Source organism: Hemitrygon akajei, chromosome 28 (genome assembly GCF_048418815.1).
Source record: "Hemitrygon akajei chromosome 28, sHemAka1.3, whole genome shotgun sequence".
NCBI classification, from domain to species: Eukaryota; Metazoa; Chordata; class Chondrichthyes; order Myliobatiformes; family Dasyatidae; genus Hemitrygon; species Hemitrygon akajei.
In genome coordinates, this window is record NC_133151.1 from 5778357 (window position 1) to 5798904 (window position 20548).

The 20548-nt window shown below is 49.2% G+C and overlaps 1 protein-coding gene across 1 annotated transcript in view; it reads left to right on the forward strand.

Annotated features, from left to right (window-relative positions):
- The window catches only part of bbs1 (Bardet-Biedl syndrome 1), a 71467-nt gene extending 50999 nt beyond the window's left edge, over positions 1-20468 (forward strand). Inside the window, exons 15-17 of the mRNA XM_073031240.1 lie at positions 7718-7852; positions 13853-13939; positions 17233-20468. Coding sequence (XP_072887341.1) covers positions 7718-7852; positions 13853-13939; positions 17233-17319 — 309 coding nt within the window. The 3' untranslated portion in view covers positions 17320-20468. The remainder of the gene's footprint in view (positions 1-7717; positions 7853-13852; positions 13940-17232) is intronic.
- Positions 20469-20548: the final 80 nt, after the last annotated feature.

Below are 20548 nucleotides of genomic sequence, written 5' to 3' on the forward strand. Positions count from 1 at the left end.
TTGCTACAACGTGACGTTCTGACTCTTCGTGCTCAGGGCCCCTAGATGCCACTGCCGCCCTGGCTCCAGTGGTGTTGTCCTATCCGTATAACCATATAACAATTACAGCACAGAAACAGGCCACCTCGGCCCTTCTAGTCCGTGCTGGACGCTTACTCTCACCTAGTCCCACCGACCTGCACTCAGCCCATAACCCTCCATTCCTTTCCTGTCCATATACCTATCCAATTTTACTCTAAATGACAAAATCAAACTGCCTCTACCACTTCTACTGGAAGCTCGTTCCCCACAGCTACCACTCTCTGAGTAAAGAAGTTCCCCCTCGTGTTACCCCTAAACTTTTGCCCCTTAACTCTCAACTCATGTCCTCTTGTTTGAATCTCCCCTACTCTCAATGGAAAAAGCCTATCCAAGTCAACTGTATCTATCCCCCTCATAATTTTAAATACCTCTATCAAGTCCCCCCTCCTACGCTCCAAAGAATAAAGACCTAACTTGTTCAACCTTTCTCTGTAACTTAGGTGCTGAAACTCAGATAACATTCTAGTAAATCTCCTCTGTACTCTCTCTATTTTGTTGACATCTTTCCTATAATTCGGTGACCAGAACTGTACACAATACACCAAATTTGGCCTCACCAATGCCTTGTACAATTTTAACATTACATCCCAACTCCTACACTCAATGCTCTGATTTCTAAAGGCCAGCGTACCAAAAGCTTTCTTCACCACCCTATCCACACAAGATTCCACCTTCAGGGAACTATGCACCATTACTCCTAGATCACTCTGTTCTACTGCATTCCTCAGTGCCCTACCATTTACCGTGTATGTCCTATTTTGATTAGTCCTACCAAAATGTAGCACCTCACACGTAATAACCCTGTCGTATGACCGAGAAGTGCAGTTGGACATTAAGAGCGCTAAAACCTGCAGGAGTCTACCTCGCTAGTGTGCGGAAAGTGCGGAGCAATTATGGATTAAAGTGGGGAGCGGGCTCTTGCTCCCCATGCCGTGGTCTACTACTCAGGAACGTGGCTTTCGGAAGCAGTGTGTTCGAATGCAGAAGCACGGTAAAGGCGTTGGTATTAAAGCACCAGATCACCGCACTCTCAGCGATCCTACTCGCTAACGTCCAGTTGCCTGATCTCCTTTCGGTGGGCAGAAATGCTGCAGCCTCCGGCAAAACCTGATGGTCTTACATCAGTAAGAACTGGTGTGTGAACGCCTTGGTAGTAGCGGCCCGCTGATCATCACAGGTAGTTTTTAATGAAGTGCAGGCCCTGCTACTTACCAAGGGAGTTCAACACGTACATACAAGCTGGACGAACTCAGCAGGGCGGTTGAAACGAGCAGTCAACATTTCGGGCCGAGACCCTTCGTCAGGGCTGAAGAAGGAGGGGGCCGGGGCCCCATAAAGAAGGTGGGGGTTGGGTGGAAAACCAATCAGAGGAAAGATCAAGGGGTGGAGGAGGGGATAGGCAGAAGAGGTGAAGGAGGAATGTAAGGGGAAAGCACTATGGGTAGTAGAAGAAGGCAGAATCATGAGAGAGGTGATAGGCAGCATATCTACATTCCCATTCGGATATGTCCATGCATGGCCTCCTCTTCTGCCATGATGAGGCCAAACTCAGGTTGGAGGAGCAACACCTCATAAACATCTGGGTAGTCTCCAGCTCCTTGGTATGTACATCGAATTCTCCAACTTCCGGTAGTTCCCTCCCTCTCCCTTCCCTCATCCCAGTTTCACTCTGCCTCCTCCTCCAGCTGCCTATCACCTCTCTCATGATTCTGCCTTCTTCTACTACCCATAGTGCTTTCCCCTTTCATTCCTCCTTCATCTCTCCTGCCTATCCCCTCCCTGCTTCCCCTCCCCCACCCCTTGATCTTTCCTCTGATTGGTTTTCCATCCTCCCCTCACCTTCTTTATAGGGCCCCTGCCCCTCCTTCTTCAGCCCTGACGAAGGGTCTCGGCCCGAAACGTTGACTGCTCGTTTCCACGGATGCTGCCCGACCTGCTGAGATCATCCAGCTTGTTTGTACGTGTTGATTTGACCACAGCATCGACAGTATACTTAGTGTTAACCAAGGAAGTTCACTGTCATTGTGATTATAGCTGTTAGATAGATAGATAGATAGATAGATAGATACTTTATTCATCCCCATGGGGAAATTCAACTTTTTTTCCAATGTCCCATACACTTGTTGTAGCAAAACTAATTACATACAATACTTAACTCAGTAAAAAAATATGATATGCATCTAAATCACTATCTCAAAAAGCATTAATAGTAGCTTTTAAAAAGTTCTTAAGTCCTGGTGGTTGAATTGTAAAGCCTAATGGCATTGGGGAGTATTGACCTCTTCATCCTGTCTGAGGAGCATTGCATCGATAGTAACCTGTCGCTGAAACTGCTTATCTGTCTCTGGATGGTGCTATGTAGAGGATGTTCAGAGTTTTCCATAATTGACCGTAGCCTACTCAGCGCCCTTCGCTCAGCTACCGATGTTAAACTCTCCAGTACTTTGCCCACGACAGAGCCCGCCTTCCTTACCAGCTTATTAAGACGTGAGGCGTCCCTCTTCTTAATGCTTCCTCCCCAACACGCCACCACAAAGAAGAGGGCACTCTCCACAACTGACCTATAGAACATCTTCAGCATCTCACTACAGACATTGAATGACGCCAACCTTCTAAGGAAGTACAGCCGACCACACACCCATTTTGCTAATCCCTGCTACAGACTACTGGTTAAACGAGTCGGACCAGTTCAGAGGGAGATAAGGACCTCAGCGCTGCAGGGCTGCTTCGAAAGCGCAGACTGGAGTGTTTCGAGAGAGCTGGATATACAGTCGGCGCTCCTTATCCGCGGGGGATTGGTTACGGGACCCCTCGTGGATACCAAAAAACGTGGATGCTCAAGTCCCTTATTAAACCAGTCTCAATGCGGTGGACCTTAGGACCCAGCGGAACCCCAGACCTTATTTAACCTGTCTCAATACGGTGGACCTTAGGACCCAGCGGTAGAGCTCTGAATCCGCAGTGTTTCTGCTCACGAAAATAATCACGATCGCAATTGAAAATAAAGTGGAAGTAATAAAGCGATCGGAAAGAGGTGAAATGCCATCGGTCATTGGAAAAGCATCCGGCTACATCGGTCAACGATCGGGACAATTTTAATGGATAAAGTGAGAAAGGCCCTGCCCTGATGAAAGCTACAGTTATCACTAAGCAACGCAGTGGTTTAATTATTGGGTTTTGGATTTTTGATCCTCCACATCAACCCGGCACGGTGGAGAGTGCACACGGGAGCGGTCTGACACTGGATCGAACTGGAGCTCGGCGCTGAAACATACGTTCTTAAGCATTTTATATGCATAGAAAGGTAAAATATATACTATAGACTAAGACAAACGTTTGACTAACTGACACAAAATAATTGGATGTGCCAAAAATAGAGGGCATTGAGAACTAAGATAGAGAACTAAGTAAGTTCTAAGGTAAGGACATGTTCAGCACAGCTTTGTGGGCCGAAGGGCCTGAACTGTGCTGTAGGTTTTCTATGTTTCTATGTCTAGTCCAGTGGTATTTATACCCTCTCATCCGACCCTCCTGATTGGTTAGTCCTCATCCAATCAGGTTTCCGCACTCCCGCCCTTTTTACAATTGAATTCCAGTTTTTACTTGGAGCGAAACCTTTATCTTCGTTAAAATTCTTTTCCTCTAGTTTTATTTCAAAGATGACCTGGGACTCAGGATAGCTAGTGTTTACAGGATTCCCTGTGAACGCGGAGCAGCGTATATCAATGAGATAGTAGAAACCCACATGAAGGAGCACAGGAGGTGTATCTGTTTGGGTGACCCGGAGAAATCGGCAGTAGCTGAACATTGTATTTGCAATGGCCATAGGATTGACTTCGATGGCACAAAACTACTTTGCTGTGCCAGTGGGTTTTGGGTCCACTTGGTGAAGAAAGCCATTGAAATAAAACTTAGAGGGAAGTCTCATTCTGAGTAAGAACTGCAATTCAATTTGGAAACAGGATGGGACAGCCGAAACCTAATTGGATGAGGACTAACCTATCAGGAGGGAGGGACGACGGGGTTATAAATACCACCGGACGAGACATGCCCAGACATCATCCCTGATGAAGGTGGCAGAGTTTGTCATTGAAACGTAAGTTGTAATCAATACCCGTACCCGGCTGGAAACAGGAGAAGAGTTTATTTATCATATATGCCGGGAAAGCACTAGATCCTTTTTCATATTTTATTAACTAATTTGTGGTAATATTTTGTCTTATGTGCTGTGTGTGATATATGTTGAGTGGGTGCACCGTGGTCTGGAGGGATCTTGTTTCACTTCGTTGAAGATATCTACAGTCTTGAACATGAACTAACGAAGGCAAGCATGCCTTGTGTCTCCTCTACCACTCTGCCAACTTGCTCGGTCAACTTCAGTGAGTTGCGGACTTGGACCCCGAGATCTCTCTGTGTGTCAGAATACTCTCATATTGTCCACAGTGGTGGGACCTAGGTTAAAGGTGATTAACTAACCAACTCCCAATCCCACTCAGAGGTTAAAGCTCCGGCATCCAGGGGGTTGAGCGCCAGGGTGTTATGCCTGGGGTCAAGGACCAACATGTAGTATCTCGGGGGTCAGGGTGTAATATGTAACCCCTAGGAGTGAAGATTGACATGCCATCCTCTGGGCGCAGGAGATCAGCATAAGACGGTAAGATATCGGAGCAGAATAAGGCAATGCGTCTCAATATCACCAAGACCAAGGAGATGGTGGTGGACTTTAGGAGATCTAGGTCTCATATGGAGCCAGTGATCATTAATGGAGAATGTGTGGAGCAGGTTAAGACCTACAAGTATCTGGGAGTACAGTTAGACGAGAAGCTAGACTGGACTGCCAACACAGATGCCTTGTGCAGGAAGGCACAGAGTCGAATGTACTTCCTAAGAATGTTGGCGTCATTCAATGTCTGTAGTGAGATGCTGAAGATGTTCTATAGGTCAGTTGTGGAGAGCGCCCTCTTCTTTGTGGTGGCGTGTTGGGGAGGAAGCATTAAGAAGAGGGACGCCTCACGTCTTAATAAGCTGGTAAGGAAGGCGGGCTCTGTCGTGGGCAAAGTACTGGAGAGTTTAACATAGGTAGCTGAGCGAAGGGCGCTGAGTAGGCTACGGTCAATTATGGATAACTCTGAACATCCTCTACATAGCACCATCCAGAGACAGAGAAGCAGTTTCAGCGACAGGTTACTATCGATGCAATGCTCCTCAGACAGGATGAAGAGGTCAATACTCCCCAATGCCATTAGGCTTTACAATTCAACCGCCAGGACTTAAGAACTTTTTAAAGCTATTATTAATGCTTCATATCATATTTTTTTTACTGAGTTAAGTATTGTATGTAATTAGTTTTGCTACAACAAGTGTATGGGACATTGGAAAAAAGTTGAATTTCCCCATGGGGATGAATAAAGTATCTATCTATCTATCTATCTATCTAATTCAGCCCATCATCATGGCAGATTTTTTTTCCCTTCTCAATACCATTTTCCTGCCTTCCCTTTGTAACCCTTAACTTACCAACCTTTGCCTTGAATACACCCGCTAACTCGTCCTCCACACCGATCTGTGGCAATAAATTCCCCAGGTTCAACCCTCGGGCTGAAGAAATTCCTCCCCATTTTCTGTTCTAAAGGGACGACCCTTTATTCTGAGGATGTGCCCTCTGGTTCTAGGCCCCCCCTATTGATGGAAACATTGACTTTACACCTACTCTTTCCAGGCCTTTCAGTATCTGGTGGGTTTCAGTGAGATCTCCCCCGTCCATCAGTAAAGCAGCGACCCTGCCCGCCCCAGACGGTCTCTCTTCTCCCCTCTTCATCGGACCGAAGACACAAAAGCCTTAAAGCACGTACCGCTAGGTACAAGGACAGCTTCTGCCTGGCTGTTATCAGACTATTAAATGGTTCAATAGTGCCATAAATTTGACTCGACTCTACACGAACCCTCTTTATAAATCCCCCACTTTATCATTTCGCTTGTGCTCCACTTAGCATTTATTTCACTTTATTCTGCATTGGCTTTGTTTTATCTCAACGTTTTAAAGTAATAAGACCATAAAACCATAAGATATAGGAGCACAATTAGGCCATTTGACCCATCGAGAGTCTGCTCCGCCATTTCATCATGGCTGATCCATTTCCCTCTCTACCCCAGTCTCCTGCCTTCACGCCCTGACCAATTCAGTATCTATCAACCTCTGCCTTAAAGACTTGGCCTCCACAACTGCCCGTGGCAACAAATTCCACAGGTTCACCGCCCTCTGGCTGAAGAAATTCCTCCTCATCTCCGTTCTAAACTGACGTTCCTCTATTCTGAGGCGATGCCCTCAGGTCCTAGACTCCCTCACCATAAGAAACGTCCTCTCCAGGTCCACTCTATCCAGGGCTTTCAGCATTCGATAGGTTTCAATGAGGTTGGTTTGACCTGTATGAACAATATGCTTTTCAGGAGGATTCAGCCTCCTGAACTCCACATATAAGCCCTGAACCATCAGATGGTTAACCCTTTCCTTTCTCTGATCATTCTCGTGAACGTCCTCTGGACTCTCTCCAGTGGCAGCACATCCATCCCTCCTTAGATACGAGGCCCAGAGCTGCTCGCGATGCGGTCTGACTGATGCCTTACGAACAACGCTCCCTCTAACACGGACACATCCATCCCTCCTTAGATACGGGGCCCAGAGCTGCTTGCGATACTCCAAATGCAGTCTGACCGATGCCTTACGAGCAACGCTCCCTCTAATGCGCACACATCCATCCCTCCTTAGATACGGGGCCCAGAGCTGCTTGCGATACTCCAAATGCAGTCTGACCGATGCCTTACGAGCAACGCTCCCTCTAATGCGCACACATCCATCCCTCCTTAGATATGGGGCCCAGAGCTGCTCGCGATGCTCCAAATGCAGTCTGACCAATGCCTTACGAGCAACGCTCCCTCTAATGCGCACACATCCATCCCTCCTTAGATACGGGGCCCAGAGCTGCTCGCGATGCGGTCTGACTGATGCCTTACGAACAACACTCCCTCTAACGCGCACACATCCATCCCTCCTTAGATACAGGGCCCAGAGCTGCTTGCGATACTCCAAATGCAGTCTGACCAATGCCTTATGAGCAACGTTCCCTCTAAGGTGTGTGCGCGCGCACACATCTCGTGCAGTTGGTTCGCAGAGGAATTTAGACTGCGCACAAAATGCTGTCACCCTCTACCTTGTTGGCACTTTAGCTACATTTTACGACCGTGCACCATCACATTTCCTTTTCCGGTTTCTGATGCGGATGGTGTTGACAACAAGGAGTTAGCGATAACTTGCAGATTTTAGAACTGGCTGCTGTTTTTATTGAAGAAATTATTCAGTGCGCACATGTTGTCATCACTGGGCAAAAGAAATTGCACAGCACAAGATTTTTGTGCACACCGGGCATTACAAGTTAGAGGCAACGTTGCTTGTGAACCCTAAGTAGAATATCCATGCTTTTACTTTTTAGTCCCATCGAAACGAATGCTGATGGTTTATGACCCTCGCTTAGGGTTGGAGGCCAGCACCCTTTGGGGGGGGGAGGGCGGTCAGGAGAGCGAACCCATTTTTGGGAGCCAACGAGCCAAACGTAACACCGGGGCCTTGTCTGTATCATAGGTCCAGGGCATCGGCCCCTCCTTCAAGCTGACCCTGAACGTGCAGAACATGTCAGCCGCCCGGCCGGCCGTCGACCTCCTCATCTGCCTCCTGTACAACGAGAACCTGTACTGCATCAAAAGAAGCTTCTTCAAGGTGAGGGGAGTGTGTGGGGGGGGTGTGGTTAGAAACATTACGGCAAACGCCCTTCCGTCCCAGCAACCCAACTTTTTAAACCCTAGCCTAATCACGGGACGATCTCCAACTGACCGATTAATCTCCCGATCGGAGATCGCTGGCGCCGTAAAGTGCTGTGATGTCCGCTACACTGGTGCGCTATCCTACAGCGTGCATCGTGTACTGCGAAACAGGCAAACCTTGGTTTTCGAAACGTGCGTCGAGGCAGTACAAGGGGAGTCAATGGAATGCAGAGTAAAGTGGTGCAGTCACAGGGAGAGTGCAGTGCTGGAAGACAGGAGGGTGCAAGGGCCACCATGAGGTAGACCGTGAGCTCGAGTTTTTATTGCGAAAGTGGAATGTTCAATAGCCTGACTACCCCCACCTCCATCCCCGGACACCCCGATACCTCCTCCCGCGGCTCAGGGAGGTTCGGAGTTAGCCACGTCTGTGTCCTCAGACGGCCGGTTCCGGCGCCGTCTGTGAGGCGTTTGTACCTTCTCTCCGTGACCATGTGGGTTTCCTCCGGGTGCTCCGGTTCCCTCCCACATTCCCAAGACGTACCGGTTAGCGTTGGTGAGTTGTCGGCGTGCTGTGCTTTAGTGAGTTGTGGCGACGCTTGTAGGGTCCCAGCACGGTCCTCACTGACTTGATTTAGACCGTAGACCATTTAGAAACAGGAGCAGAATCGGGCCATTCGGCCCATCGATTCTATTCCGCCAATTCATCATGGCTGATCCATCTCCCCTCTCTGCCCCCAATCTCCTGCCTTCTCCCCGTATCCCTTCACACCCTGCCCAGTCAAGAACCTATCCCCCCCTGCCTTAAATATGCCCAATGACTTGGCCCCCAGTAACACCAACAATGCATTTCACTGTACGCGTGGATGTACGTTTGTTAAATAAAGCTAATCTCTTTCATCTTTATTTGTCATTGAAACGTACAGTGAAATGTATCATTTGTGTTAACAACCAAGAATTGTGCTGGGGGGGCAGCCCGCAAGCAGGGCACTGACATAGCCTGCCCGCCAACTTAATAACCCTATCTTTGGACTGTGGGAAGAAACTGGAACACCCAGAGAAAACTCATATGGTCACAGGGAGAACGAACAATACAGATAGCAGTGTCTGTGGGGGGGGTGGGGGGGTAGGGAAATAAAAGCTCATCTTTATCTTTAAAGTCGCCCCTTGCCCAGCCGCTGGGAATCCCAGACGGTAGCGGGGGCAAGGGCCCACCCACGGCAGGGACCGCCTCCCCGCGTGGTGCAGAGGAAAGGGAGCGTCACGCGGCCCCTCACTGAATGGGAAACAGGAACCATGTGGGGAAGTGCAGATCTCTGGTGGGCTGGATTGCTCTCTTCCTCTCTGGTAACTGGAAAACCCTTGCCTTTCCCACACCTCCGTCACCACGTGGCGAGTCGCAGAGGTTGAACAGAGAGAACTGGGAATGCAGATCGATGGTTTCTTGGAAAGTTGCATCAGGGCTTGTGTTATTTTTTTTTAGCACGTCAGGCCGTTGAATACAGGAGTCGGGACGTTACGATGCTAAGCAGGATGAGGGAACATATCTTTTCCATACTAGCTGCTGTATTGGCTTTCTTTATCGTTTGGAATTCATTTTAAAGTCCTCTTGCTTGTTTTTAAAGCTCTTGATGATCTGGGACCCAAGTCCATCACACAGAATCGGTTTTGTTTTATAATCCTGCTCGAGCTCTCAGGTTGTCTTCTGCCCCTCCCTTAAACCTAAACAATCTCCCTCAAAAGATTATTGGCAGGTCAGCTTGTTTTGAACTATGCACCCAAACTGTGGAATTCAATAACTGAAACTGTAAGGGGTGCTGACTCAGCTGACACTAAAATTTAAAACCACGGCTCAAAACCTATTTATTTAACCTTGCTTTTAACTAGCATCTTTTTGTCTTTTATTTCCATGGTTTTTTTAAAAATTTGTTTTCATCTTTGTACCTTTACCCCTATGTAAAGCAGTGTTAACTACACCAAAAGTGCTCTATAAACAAAGTTGTCACTATTATTTTTCTAACCTGATGGCATCAATACCGATTTCTCCTTATGGTACAAATTTCCCCCTCCCCTCTTTCTCTATTCCACTCTCTGACCTTTTATCTCGTCTCACCTGCCTATCACTTCCCCCTGAGTCCCCTCCTCCTTCCCTTTCTCCTATGGTCCGCTCTCCTCTCCTGTCAGATTCCTTCCTCTCTGACCCTTGACCTTTCCCACCCACCTGACTTCACCTATCACCTTACCCTCCCTCCCATCCTTTTGTTTTGGCACTAGTCCCGAAGAAGGGCCTCGGCCCGAAACATCAATGGTTTATTCATTTCCATAGATGCTGCCCGGCCTGCTGAGTCCCTCCAGCATTTTGTGTGTTGTCATTACTATTGTGTTCCGTTGAAACTGTATGAGATGTTGGTGAGGCCTGATTTGGACTACTGTGTGAAGTTCTGGTCATCTACCTACAGGAAGGGTGTTAGAGCATGAAACTTTAAAGATCTTTCTTTCCACGCGTGCTGTCTTGCAACTCCAGTGGAAATCAAGAACCACTGCCCAAGCCGGACTTCGACCCCGAACCCTGCATTTGAAACTTGAAAGAGCGCAGAGCAAATTTACAAGGGTCTTGCCAGGTTTGAGGACCTGAGTTACAGGAACAGTTGAATAGGTTAGGACTTTATTCCCTGAAGAGTAGGAGATTGAGGGAGGAATTTGATAGAGGTATACAAAATTATGAGGGTCTAGATAGGGTAAATGCAAGCAGGCTTTTCCCACTGACGAAGGGTCTCGGCCCGAAACATCGACAGCGCTTCTCCCTATTGATGCTGCCTGGCCTGCTGTGTTCCACCAGCACTTTGTGTGTGTTGTTGTTTGAATTTCCAGCATCTGCAGATTTCCCTATAGATGCTGCCTGGCCTGCTGTGTTCCACCAGCATTTTGTGTGTGTTGTTGTTTGAATTTCCAGCATCTGCAGATTTCCCTATAGATGCTGCCTGGTCTGCTGTGTTCCACCACCATTTTGTGTGTGTTGCTGTTTGAATTTCCAGCATCTGCAGATTTCCTTGTGTTTTTCCACTGAGGTTGGGTGGGACTACAACTGGAGGTTGTGGGTTAAGGGTGAAAGGGTTAAATATCTCAGCAGATCCTGAAGGAGAACGTCTTCACTGAGAGGGTGGTGTGAATGCACTGCCAGCAGAAGTGGTAGATGCAGGATCGGTTTAAGATAAGTTTGGATAAGTACATGAAAGGGTGCAGGAAGGTGGGACTAAGCTGGAAACAGGCTGGCACGGACCAGATGGGCTGAAGGGCCTTTTTTCAGTATTGTAATGCCCCGTGACTCTCATCCTCCGTCACTCCAAGGAGGAAAGGCCGAGTTCACTCAACCTGTTCTCATAAGGCATGCTCCCCAATCCAGACAACATCCTTGTAAATCTCCTCTGCACCCTTTCTACGGTTTCCATGTCCTTCCTGTAGTGAGGCGACCAGAACTGAGCACAGTACTCCAAGTGGGGTCTGACCAGGATCCTATATAGTTGCAACATTACCTCTCAGCTCCTAAATTCAATTCCAATACACCAATACACCGCATGCCTTCTTAACCACAGAGTCAACCTGCGCAGCTGCTTTGAGCGTCCTATGGACTCAGACCCCAAGATCCCTCTGATCCTCCACACTGCCAAGAGTCTTGCCATTAATGCTATATTCTGCCATCATATTTGACCTACCAAAATAAACCACTTCACACTTATCTGGGTTGAACGCCATCTGCCACCTCTCAGCCCAGTTTTGCATCCTATCAATGTCCTGCTGTAACCTCTGACAGCCCTCCACACTATCCACAACACCTCCAAACTGTGTGTCATCAGCAAACTTACTAACCCATCCCTCCACTTCCTCATCCATGTCATTTATAAAAATCACGAAGAGTAAGGGTCCCAGAACAGATCCCTGAGGCACACCACTGGTGACCGATGTCAATGCAGAATATGACTCATCCATAACCACTCTTTGCCTTCTGTGGGCAAGCCAGTTCTGGATCCACAAAGCAATGTCCCCTTGGATCCCATGCCTCCCTACTTTCTCAGTAAGCCTTGCATGGGGTAACTTATCAAATGCCTTGCTGAAATCCATATACATTACATCTACTGCTCTTCCTTCATCAATGTGTTTAGTCACATCCTCAAAAAATTCAATCAGGCTCGTAAGGCACGACCTGCCCTTGACAAAGCCATGCTGACTATCCCTAATCATATTATACCTCTCCAAATGTTCATAAATCCTGCCTCTCAGGATCTTCTCCATCAACTTACCAACCACTGAAGTAAGACTCAATGGTCTATAACTTCCTGGGTTATCTCTACTCCTTTTCTAGAGATTGTGGGATGGGATGTGGGGATCCCAACAATGCTTCAGATCCTTCGTCTATAATGCTCCTGGTAGAGTGACCCTCTGTAAAAACAATCACAGAGTGACGTACACAACGCTGGAAGAACTCAGCAGGTCAGGCAGCATCCGTGAGAAAAGAATAGCCAACGTTTCGGGCCAAGATCCTTCATCAGGAATGACTAATGAATAACTAATGAATAACTAATATTAGCTATCTGAAACATACCTAATTTCGTGCAAAGATAAAGTTAACTGCCAGAATTATGAACTCCTTTATCTCTACCATAATAGAAGTTAAACAGAGCAAATTTTAAAAAGCTGTGAACTCGGGACAAGGCCGGAATTGTTCAGCGTACGGGAGAGAGTTTGAAAATCTGGCTCCACAGCAACAAACTCTCACTCAATGTCAGCAAGACCAAGGAGCTGATTATAGACTTCAGGCGAGGGAAACGGCCCATGAGCCAGTACTTATTGGAAAATCAGAGGTGGAGAGGGTCAGTAACTTTAAACTCTTGGGTGTCACTATCTCAGAGGACCTGTCCTGGACCCATCATATAAATGTAATTGCAAAGAAAATACGACAGTTCCTCTCCTTCCTCAGGAGCCCGCAGAGATTCGGCACGTCATCAAAAATCTCGGCAAACTTCTATAGATGGACTGGCTGCATTACGGCCTGGTATGGGAACACCAACGCCTTCGGGCAGACAAGTCCCACAAAAGGTAGTGGATTCGGCCCAGTCCATCACGGATAAAGCCCTCCCAACTAGTGAGCCCTCACATCTACACGAAACACAGTCGTAGGAAAGCAGCATCCATCATCAGAGACCCCCACCACCCAGGCCATGCTCTCTTCTCGCTGCTGCCATCAGGTAGAAGGTACAGGAGCCTCAGGACTCGCACCACCAGGTTCAGGGACAGTTACTACCCCTCAACCATCAGGCTCTTGAACAAAAGGGGATAACTACACTCATTCTATTTCTGGTGTTGCCACAACCAATAATCTCACTTTAAAGATTCTTTTATCTTGTTATTTATTGCTATTTGTTTATATTTGTCTTTGCACAGTTTGTTGTCTTCTGTGCTCTTCCTCTTTCATTAAGCCGGTTTACAGTTACTGTTCTACAGACTTGCTGAGTACACCTGCAGGAAAATGAGTCTCAGGGTTGTACGTGGTGATGTGTGCGTACTCTGATAATGAATTTTACTTTGTGCTCGTTCTGAGATGCATTCCTTCCTCTCTTCCCCCCCCCCCCCACCTTCTTATTCTGGCTTCTTCCCCCTCCCTTTCCGGTGATGATGAAGGGTCTTGCCCCAAAATGCCTGTGTGTGTGTGTGTGGTGCTCTGGGTTTCCAGCATCTGCAGAACTCTTGTGTTTATGCAAATTCTGTTCATAGTCTCTCTGTCTCAAAGCATTCCCTGAATCGCTGTGTGTGCTTCAACAACACTGCTAAGTATTATGTAGCACCTCCCTGTAATTGCCATACTACAGATGAACCAACACCGATTCCGTGGTATAACTACTCCGAGTTTCTGTAAGTAACTGGTTTTGCTCTCAAGTAACCGTTTCTGAATTGTGTTTTGCAGGTCCCGATGCTGGTGCCGGGTCTGATTTACCCCATCGAAACCTTCGTGCAATGTCTGAGTGACAGGGGCATTTCCGACACCATCAAGGTGAGGCTTAGGGGTGGCGGGGGGCCACAGTTTGCCCCTTCCGCAAACTCGGAGTGTTGTGTTCAGTTCTGGTCACCTCACTGGATGAGGGAGCTTTGGAGAGGGTGCGGAAGAAAGATGAGGGGGTGGCCACGTTGAAAACTCCCGAATGTTGAAAGGCCTCGATAGGGTGGATGTGGAGAGGATGTTTCCTGTGATGGGAGGGGACAGCCTCAGAGTAGAAGGACACCCGTTTAGAACAGAGGTGAGAGTGGTGAATCTGTGGAATTTGATGCCTCAGACAGCTGCGGAGGTCGAATCTTCAGGTAAGCTTAAGGCGGAGATCAGTAAATTCTGGATTGGTCAGGGCGTGAAGGGATACGGGGAGAAGGCAGGAGATCGGGGCTGAGAGGGGAAATGGATCAGCCATGATGAAATAGCAGAGCAGACTCGATGGGCCAAATGGCCTGATTCAGCTCCTATATCTTATGGTCTTGTGGAGTTTTACCAGAATACTGCCTGGTTTGGAGAGCATGTCTTCTGAGGAAAGGCCGAGCAAGCTTGGGCTTTTCTGTTCGGGGCGAAGGCGGATGAGAGGTGTAAAGAGCCAGCGCCGTCATCCCAGGGCAGCAGGAGAGGGCATCATTTTAAGGTGATTGGAGGGATGTCAGAGGCAGGTTTTATTTTATAAGTAGGGCAGTAGTTGTGTGGAATGCCCTGCCAGGGATGGTGGGGTAGAGGCATTAGGGACATTCAAGAGGCTTTGAGGAAAGCACATGGGGGAAAGAAAAAAAATGGAGGGTTATGGGGGAAGGGAATGGTTTGCTTGATCTTAAGAGTAGTTGAAAAGGTTGGCACAACTCTGTGCGCCAAAGGGCCTGTACTGTGCTCGATTGTCCTATGCATCTTGGGGCAGAGCTTTCCCTCTCTCCCTCCCCTCAATCCTGCAGTGGGAAACCATTTCCTACCACGTCGGTCTGAGAGGGCTGAGGTATTCAGCTCGGGAGGGGGCCGCCACCATAGAGTACTGACCCAGGCCCGTCCCGTACCTGACCACAGCCCCACAGCAGACACTGGCCCTCTGCTGCGTCGGGGAGAACAGGTAAAATCAGCACGGCAAATAAAGCTAATCTGTTTATTCTGTCCCAGCGCCTCCTTCCGTGGCCCAAGGTCACCGCACAGCATCGATACCTTGTGTTTGTGTGGTGACCTTGGGCCGCAGAAAGAGGTGTTGGAACAGAAGGCGTTGGCTTTATTCATTGTACAGTGAAACACGTTGTTTTGCATCCTCCACTCTCTGAGTAAAAAACTTGCCCTTTAACCTACCCCCTCTCACCTCCAATGCATGCCTCTGGGAAACAGATACTCCCTGTCCACTCTATCTTTGCCTCTCATAACCTTGTAAACCTCCATCAGATCTCCCCTCAGCCTCCGACACTCCAGAGAAAACAACCCAAGTTTATCCAGCCTCTCGTAACAGCACAGGCCCTCTAAACCAGGCAGCATCCTGGTAAAACCTCTTCTGCACCCCCTCTGAAACCTCAACATCCCTCCTATAGTGGGGCGACCCAAACTGTGTGCAATACTGTAGATGTGGCCCAACCAGAGTTTATAAAGTTGCAACGTAACCTCTTGACTTTTAAACTCAGTGCCTCGACTAATAAAAGGAAGCATTTCATTGGCCTTCTTAACCACCTTATCGACCTGTGTGGCCACTTTCAAGGAGCTATGAGAGACCCCAAGATCTCTCTGCTCAGTTTGGGTCGCCCCACTGTAGGAGGGATGTTGAGGTTTTGGAGAGAGTGCAGAAGAGGTTTTACCAGGATGCTGCCTGGTTTAGAGGGCACATGCTCTCATGAGAGGCTGGATAAACTTGGGTTGTTTTCTCTGGAGTGGCAGAAGCCAAGGGGAGATCTGATAGAGGTTTATAAGATTATGAGAGGCAAAGGTAGAGTGGACAGGGAGTATCTGTTTCCCAGAGGATTGGAGGTGGGAGGGGGTAGGTTAAAGGGCAAGTTTTTTACTCAGAGAGTGGAGGATGCAAAACAACGTGTTTCACTGTACAACAAATAAAGCCAACGCCTTCTGTTCCAACACCTCTTTCTGCAGCCAAAGGTTGCCACACAAATGCAAGGTATTGACTTAAAGATTAGCTTTCTTTATTTGTTGTGCTCTGTCAGTGCGCTGGAGCAGGGATCCAACCGCAGACCCAGTACTGTGCACACAGTGATATTTATTGAACAGCAAATCCCAAGATGCAAACAAAATCGGCATCAAAGTTCAGGCAGAGATCAAAACATCCAGAGAAATCCGAAAACCAGAATCAGGAAACAGGCAGAGTCAAAAACCAGAACAATCAAGATAAATCGGTGAAATCTAGGTCAGCAAGTAGGCAGGGTCGATACGCAGAAGGACAAGAATACAGATACGAACGCTGGAAAGGCTCGGGAAAACTCGCTGGCACAATCTGGCAAAACACAGGACCGAAATACACTGAGCAATAAACAGAGAGGCAGGTGATAGGTGGAGCACAATGAGACACGGGTGGCAGCGATACAGGTAATAATGAGAAACAGGTGAGAGACGGAGTACTCAGTGATACAGGGGCCGGAGCAGAGCAGGAGCGGGGACAGGAGCACATGGCAATACAAAACCACAGACTGACAGTGAGGGGGAAACACACAAAAAGACAGATTTCAACTGGACGTACTGACACGTATATTGAAACAAACAGCGAAACGCATTGCTCGAGGCAACGACCAACAGTACGGGTTTGCTGGGGCTTCGGGGCGCCAACATAGCACGCCCAAAACTTATTAACCCAAACCTGCCCACCTTTGTAATGCGGGAGGAAACCCACGCGGTCGCGGGGAGAACGTACGGACTCCTTGCAGGCGGCGGTGGGAACGGGATCAGAGTTGCTGCCGCACGATGTCGTCACGCTGACTGTTACACGCTACCGTTGCGAAGACCGGGTGCTCAGCCGAGGCTTTGCGGGGGAAGAGAGGGGTGGAAGGGTGTAGGGAGGGGATGAGTCGAGGCCAGAAGCGCAGTTACTTCGGAGGGCTGCGGAGCTGAGGGATTTGATTGGGAGGGTGGAGGACAGCGGAGGGGATTCTGGGGCTGTCCTCTTTGATGCCGGAGGGATATCTTGGACCTAGGCTGCTCCCTCCCAAACAATCCGACCCTCTGACCCCCACGAGCATCAGCTGGTGGGGGGGTGTGGCAGATTGTGAAGGGGACACGGAGCAGGGCCTGTCCGTGCTCAGAGGCTGTGCTGCTGCCCACTGACCGCTGTTCTCCCTCCCTCCCAGGTGTTCGTGCTGCGGGCCGGGACCTGCTCCCCACTGCTGACCGCCCACGTCAACATGCCAGTCAGCGAGGGGTCCGCCGTGGGCTGAAGTCCGATCGGAGCCTCCAGGCCAGAGGACAGGGTTGCAATGGGGGTGGGGGGAGGGGGTGTAGACAGCCGTGGGATTCCCGGAGACACGGCTCCCGGAAAACCGACCCCACTCCGCAGGGTACTGTTCACACCTGAGCGGGGCGGCCTTGCCCCCCCCCCCCCCCACCCTCCCATGCAAACTCTCTGCTGCTGTCCTTCGGCCCGACTCGGGTGACCCCAGCCCATTGCCGCAGTAGGCTGTTGATGGGATCTTTCTGTGCGCTGGGGGGTCGGGCCCGGAGAGACCGAAGCGTGCTGCGGACATTCCGCTGGAGGGGTTAGCGTAGTGTCGGACTTAGACGAAGTTAATTGGCAGTCACCCAGACTTTACTCGCCACTGTGACCCTGCTGGTACCCGCTCCATAGGAGCAGAATTAGGCCATTCAGCCCATCGAGTCTGCTCTGCCATTTGATTGTGATTGGTTTATTATCCCTCTCAACCCAGGTCTCCTGCCTTCTCCCCGTTACCTTTGACTAATCAAGAACCTCCGCTTTAAATCTCTTGTATTCCCCCCCCCCCCAATGCCAGTATCTTATGCCTCCCCTCTGTTCTGACCAGGACACCTCTGGCTCTTCCAGGCCTTGACGATGGATCAGCCATTGCTGGTTCTGCCCCCGTAGCCTCGAGCTGCTCAGGGTGTATGTCCCCCGGCCGTGACCGTGGACCACACTGCCGGTCACCGGCTGAAAGACAAGGGGAGTTGTCTCCAGGGAACGGTTAAGGAACCGGACGATTTATTTTTTTCACGCAGCTAACAGCAGCGTGCGACACACAGGTTGGGAGAGCGGGAAAAGCTGTTACAGTATCAGACGTAGGGGAGGGTGTGAACGTGGAACTGATTGGAAAGGGACAGAGTGCAATTTGCACAGGAAGCTACTCTCTTCGACACACACAAAATGCCGGAGGGGCCCAGCAGACCAGGGAGCATCTATAGAAAGGAGGAAACAGTCGACACTCTGCGACTGACGAAGGGCCTCAGGCCGAAACGTCAACTGTTTACTCTTGTCTGTAGATGCTGCCTGATGTGCTGAGCTCCTCCAGCACTTTGTGTGTGTGTTGCTTAGTATTTCCAGCATCCGCAGCCTGTCTTGTGTTTGCGAAACCACCTCCGGCGCTTCATCAGCAACCCTTGTGTCACCACAAGGCCGCGTCAGACAGTTACCACGCTGGGTTCTTACAGCCGACCGTGTGACTAGGAGAGGGAGTGCAGTCATAGTGCAAGTGCATAGTCATTGATCACCACAACACAGGAATAGGCCCTTTGGCCCATCTAATATGTGCTGTTCTGTTATTCTGCCTGGTGCCATTGTCCTGCCCTGGACCATGGCCCCCTCTCCCATCCATCTATGTATCCAAACTTTCAAAATTGCAATTGAACCCGCACCCACCACGTCCGCTGGCAGCTCGTTCCGCTCTCGCACCACCCCCAGGTGAAGTTCTCCTTCGATATTTCACCTTTCCCCTGTCACCTCTGACTCGTTCTACTCTCGCCCCACTTCAGTGCGAAAGGCCTGCTTGCATTAAGCCCTCTTAAGTTTGCGTGCCTCTATCAAATCTCCCCTCGTTTTCCCACGTTCCAGGGGATGAAGTCCGAACCTATTCGACTTCCTGCCTCCAACTCGGGCCGTCAAGGCCCAGCAACACCCTTGTAAACTTTCACTGCACCCTTTCAATCGTATTGATATCTTTCCTGTCGGTAGGTGACCAGAACTGAGGACAAAACTCCAAATTAGGCCTCACCAACGTCTTCAAAATGATGTCTCAACATCTTTACTCATTGCCCGATTTATGAAGGGTGCTGTGCTGAAAGATCTCTTCACGACCCTTTCTAGCTTTCATGAAATTTTGGACCTGTATTCCCAGATCCCTCTGTTCTGCCACACTCCTAATTGCCCTTCTGTTTGCCCCATCGAAGTGCAGCACCTCCCACTTGTCTGCTTTAATTTCCATCTGGGCAGTATATCCTTTATCTTACACATAAGGCAATGGCACTATTAAAACTGGTCTTCAGCTCCACGCCTCCCTCTCTTCCCCATGAACTTCCCCCTCCAGGTCCAAGCTTGTCGATGAGCCTCCTCCCTTAGGAGATTCCGACCCCTCCTGTTTGCTTTGAGTGAGTGTGGGACTGAGTTTCCTTCTGACACGAGGGCAGAAGTGGACTATTCAGCCCAGCAGCCTCCTGATGCTGTTCACATGACCACTTCCCTCCTCTTTACCAGTTCCTCCACTCCCCGGTGTCGTTATTCATGTCCACTTAACAAACGCAATGTGTTCTTTATTAGACTCCAGTGTGGGCCAGTTCGACTGCGCTGTGCTCTGTGTTAGAATCCAGCGCGCGACAGGCTGCGCTGTGCTCTGTGTTAGAATCCAGCGCGCGACAGGCTGCACTGTGCTCTGTGTTAGAATCCAGTGTGTGGCCGTAATGCGGCACTGTGCTCTGTACTTGGTTCCTGTGTGCCCGTTGCACACCGCACTGCGCTCTGTCTGTTGTGAGAAGGACTTCATGACGTCACCCATGACCAGCAGTCTTTGACTTTTAACTTTCCATCTCCCTGTCCTCTCTGCTGCTGGTGAATCGTTCCCAACTCCCTGATCCGTGGGTAGCGGTTGGTGATATGCTGTTACAGCTCGGCGAGTTCAATTCTGCCGCTCTTCTGTAAGGAGCTTGTATAATCTCCTCTGGGTGTTGCCATTTCCTCCCACAGTCCAAAGATTTCCAGTTGGTAGGTTAATTGGTGATTGTAAGTTGTCCTGTGGTTAGGCTAGTGTTAAATCAGCGGATTGTCCCGTGTTTGAGCCAGACTTAACCGGGGTTGTGGGGTCACTGGGCCTCAAAGGGCCAGAGGGGCCTGTTCTGTACTGCATCCCTCAATAAACACGAGCAAATGCACGTCGGACGTGCAGATGATATAATCATGCGTAACATTCAATAAAACGTGCTGGAAACACTCAACAAGTCGGGCAGCGTCTGTGGAGAGAGCTCCAGAGTTCACGTTCCGGCTCAGTGACAACGTTTTACTTCAGGTTTCAAACACCTGCTATAATTTTCCGTCACGATATTTTAATTGTGCTGCTATCAGTAGATTAAAGTCCTGTTTTGCAAGTTCTGTGTGAGCCTGTATTAGATCATTTGTCAAACACGCCGTCTCAGGGGTGAGGATGAATCAGCGTCTGGGAGGGGGAATTA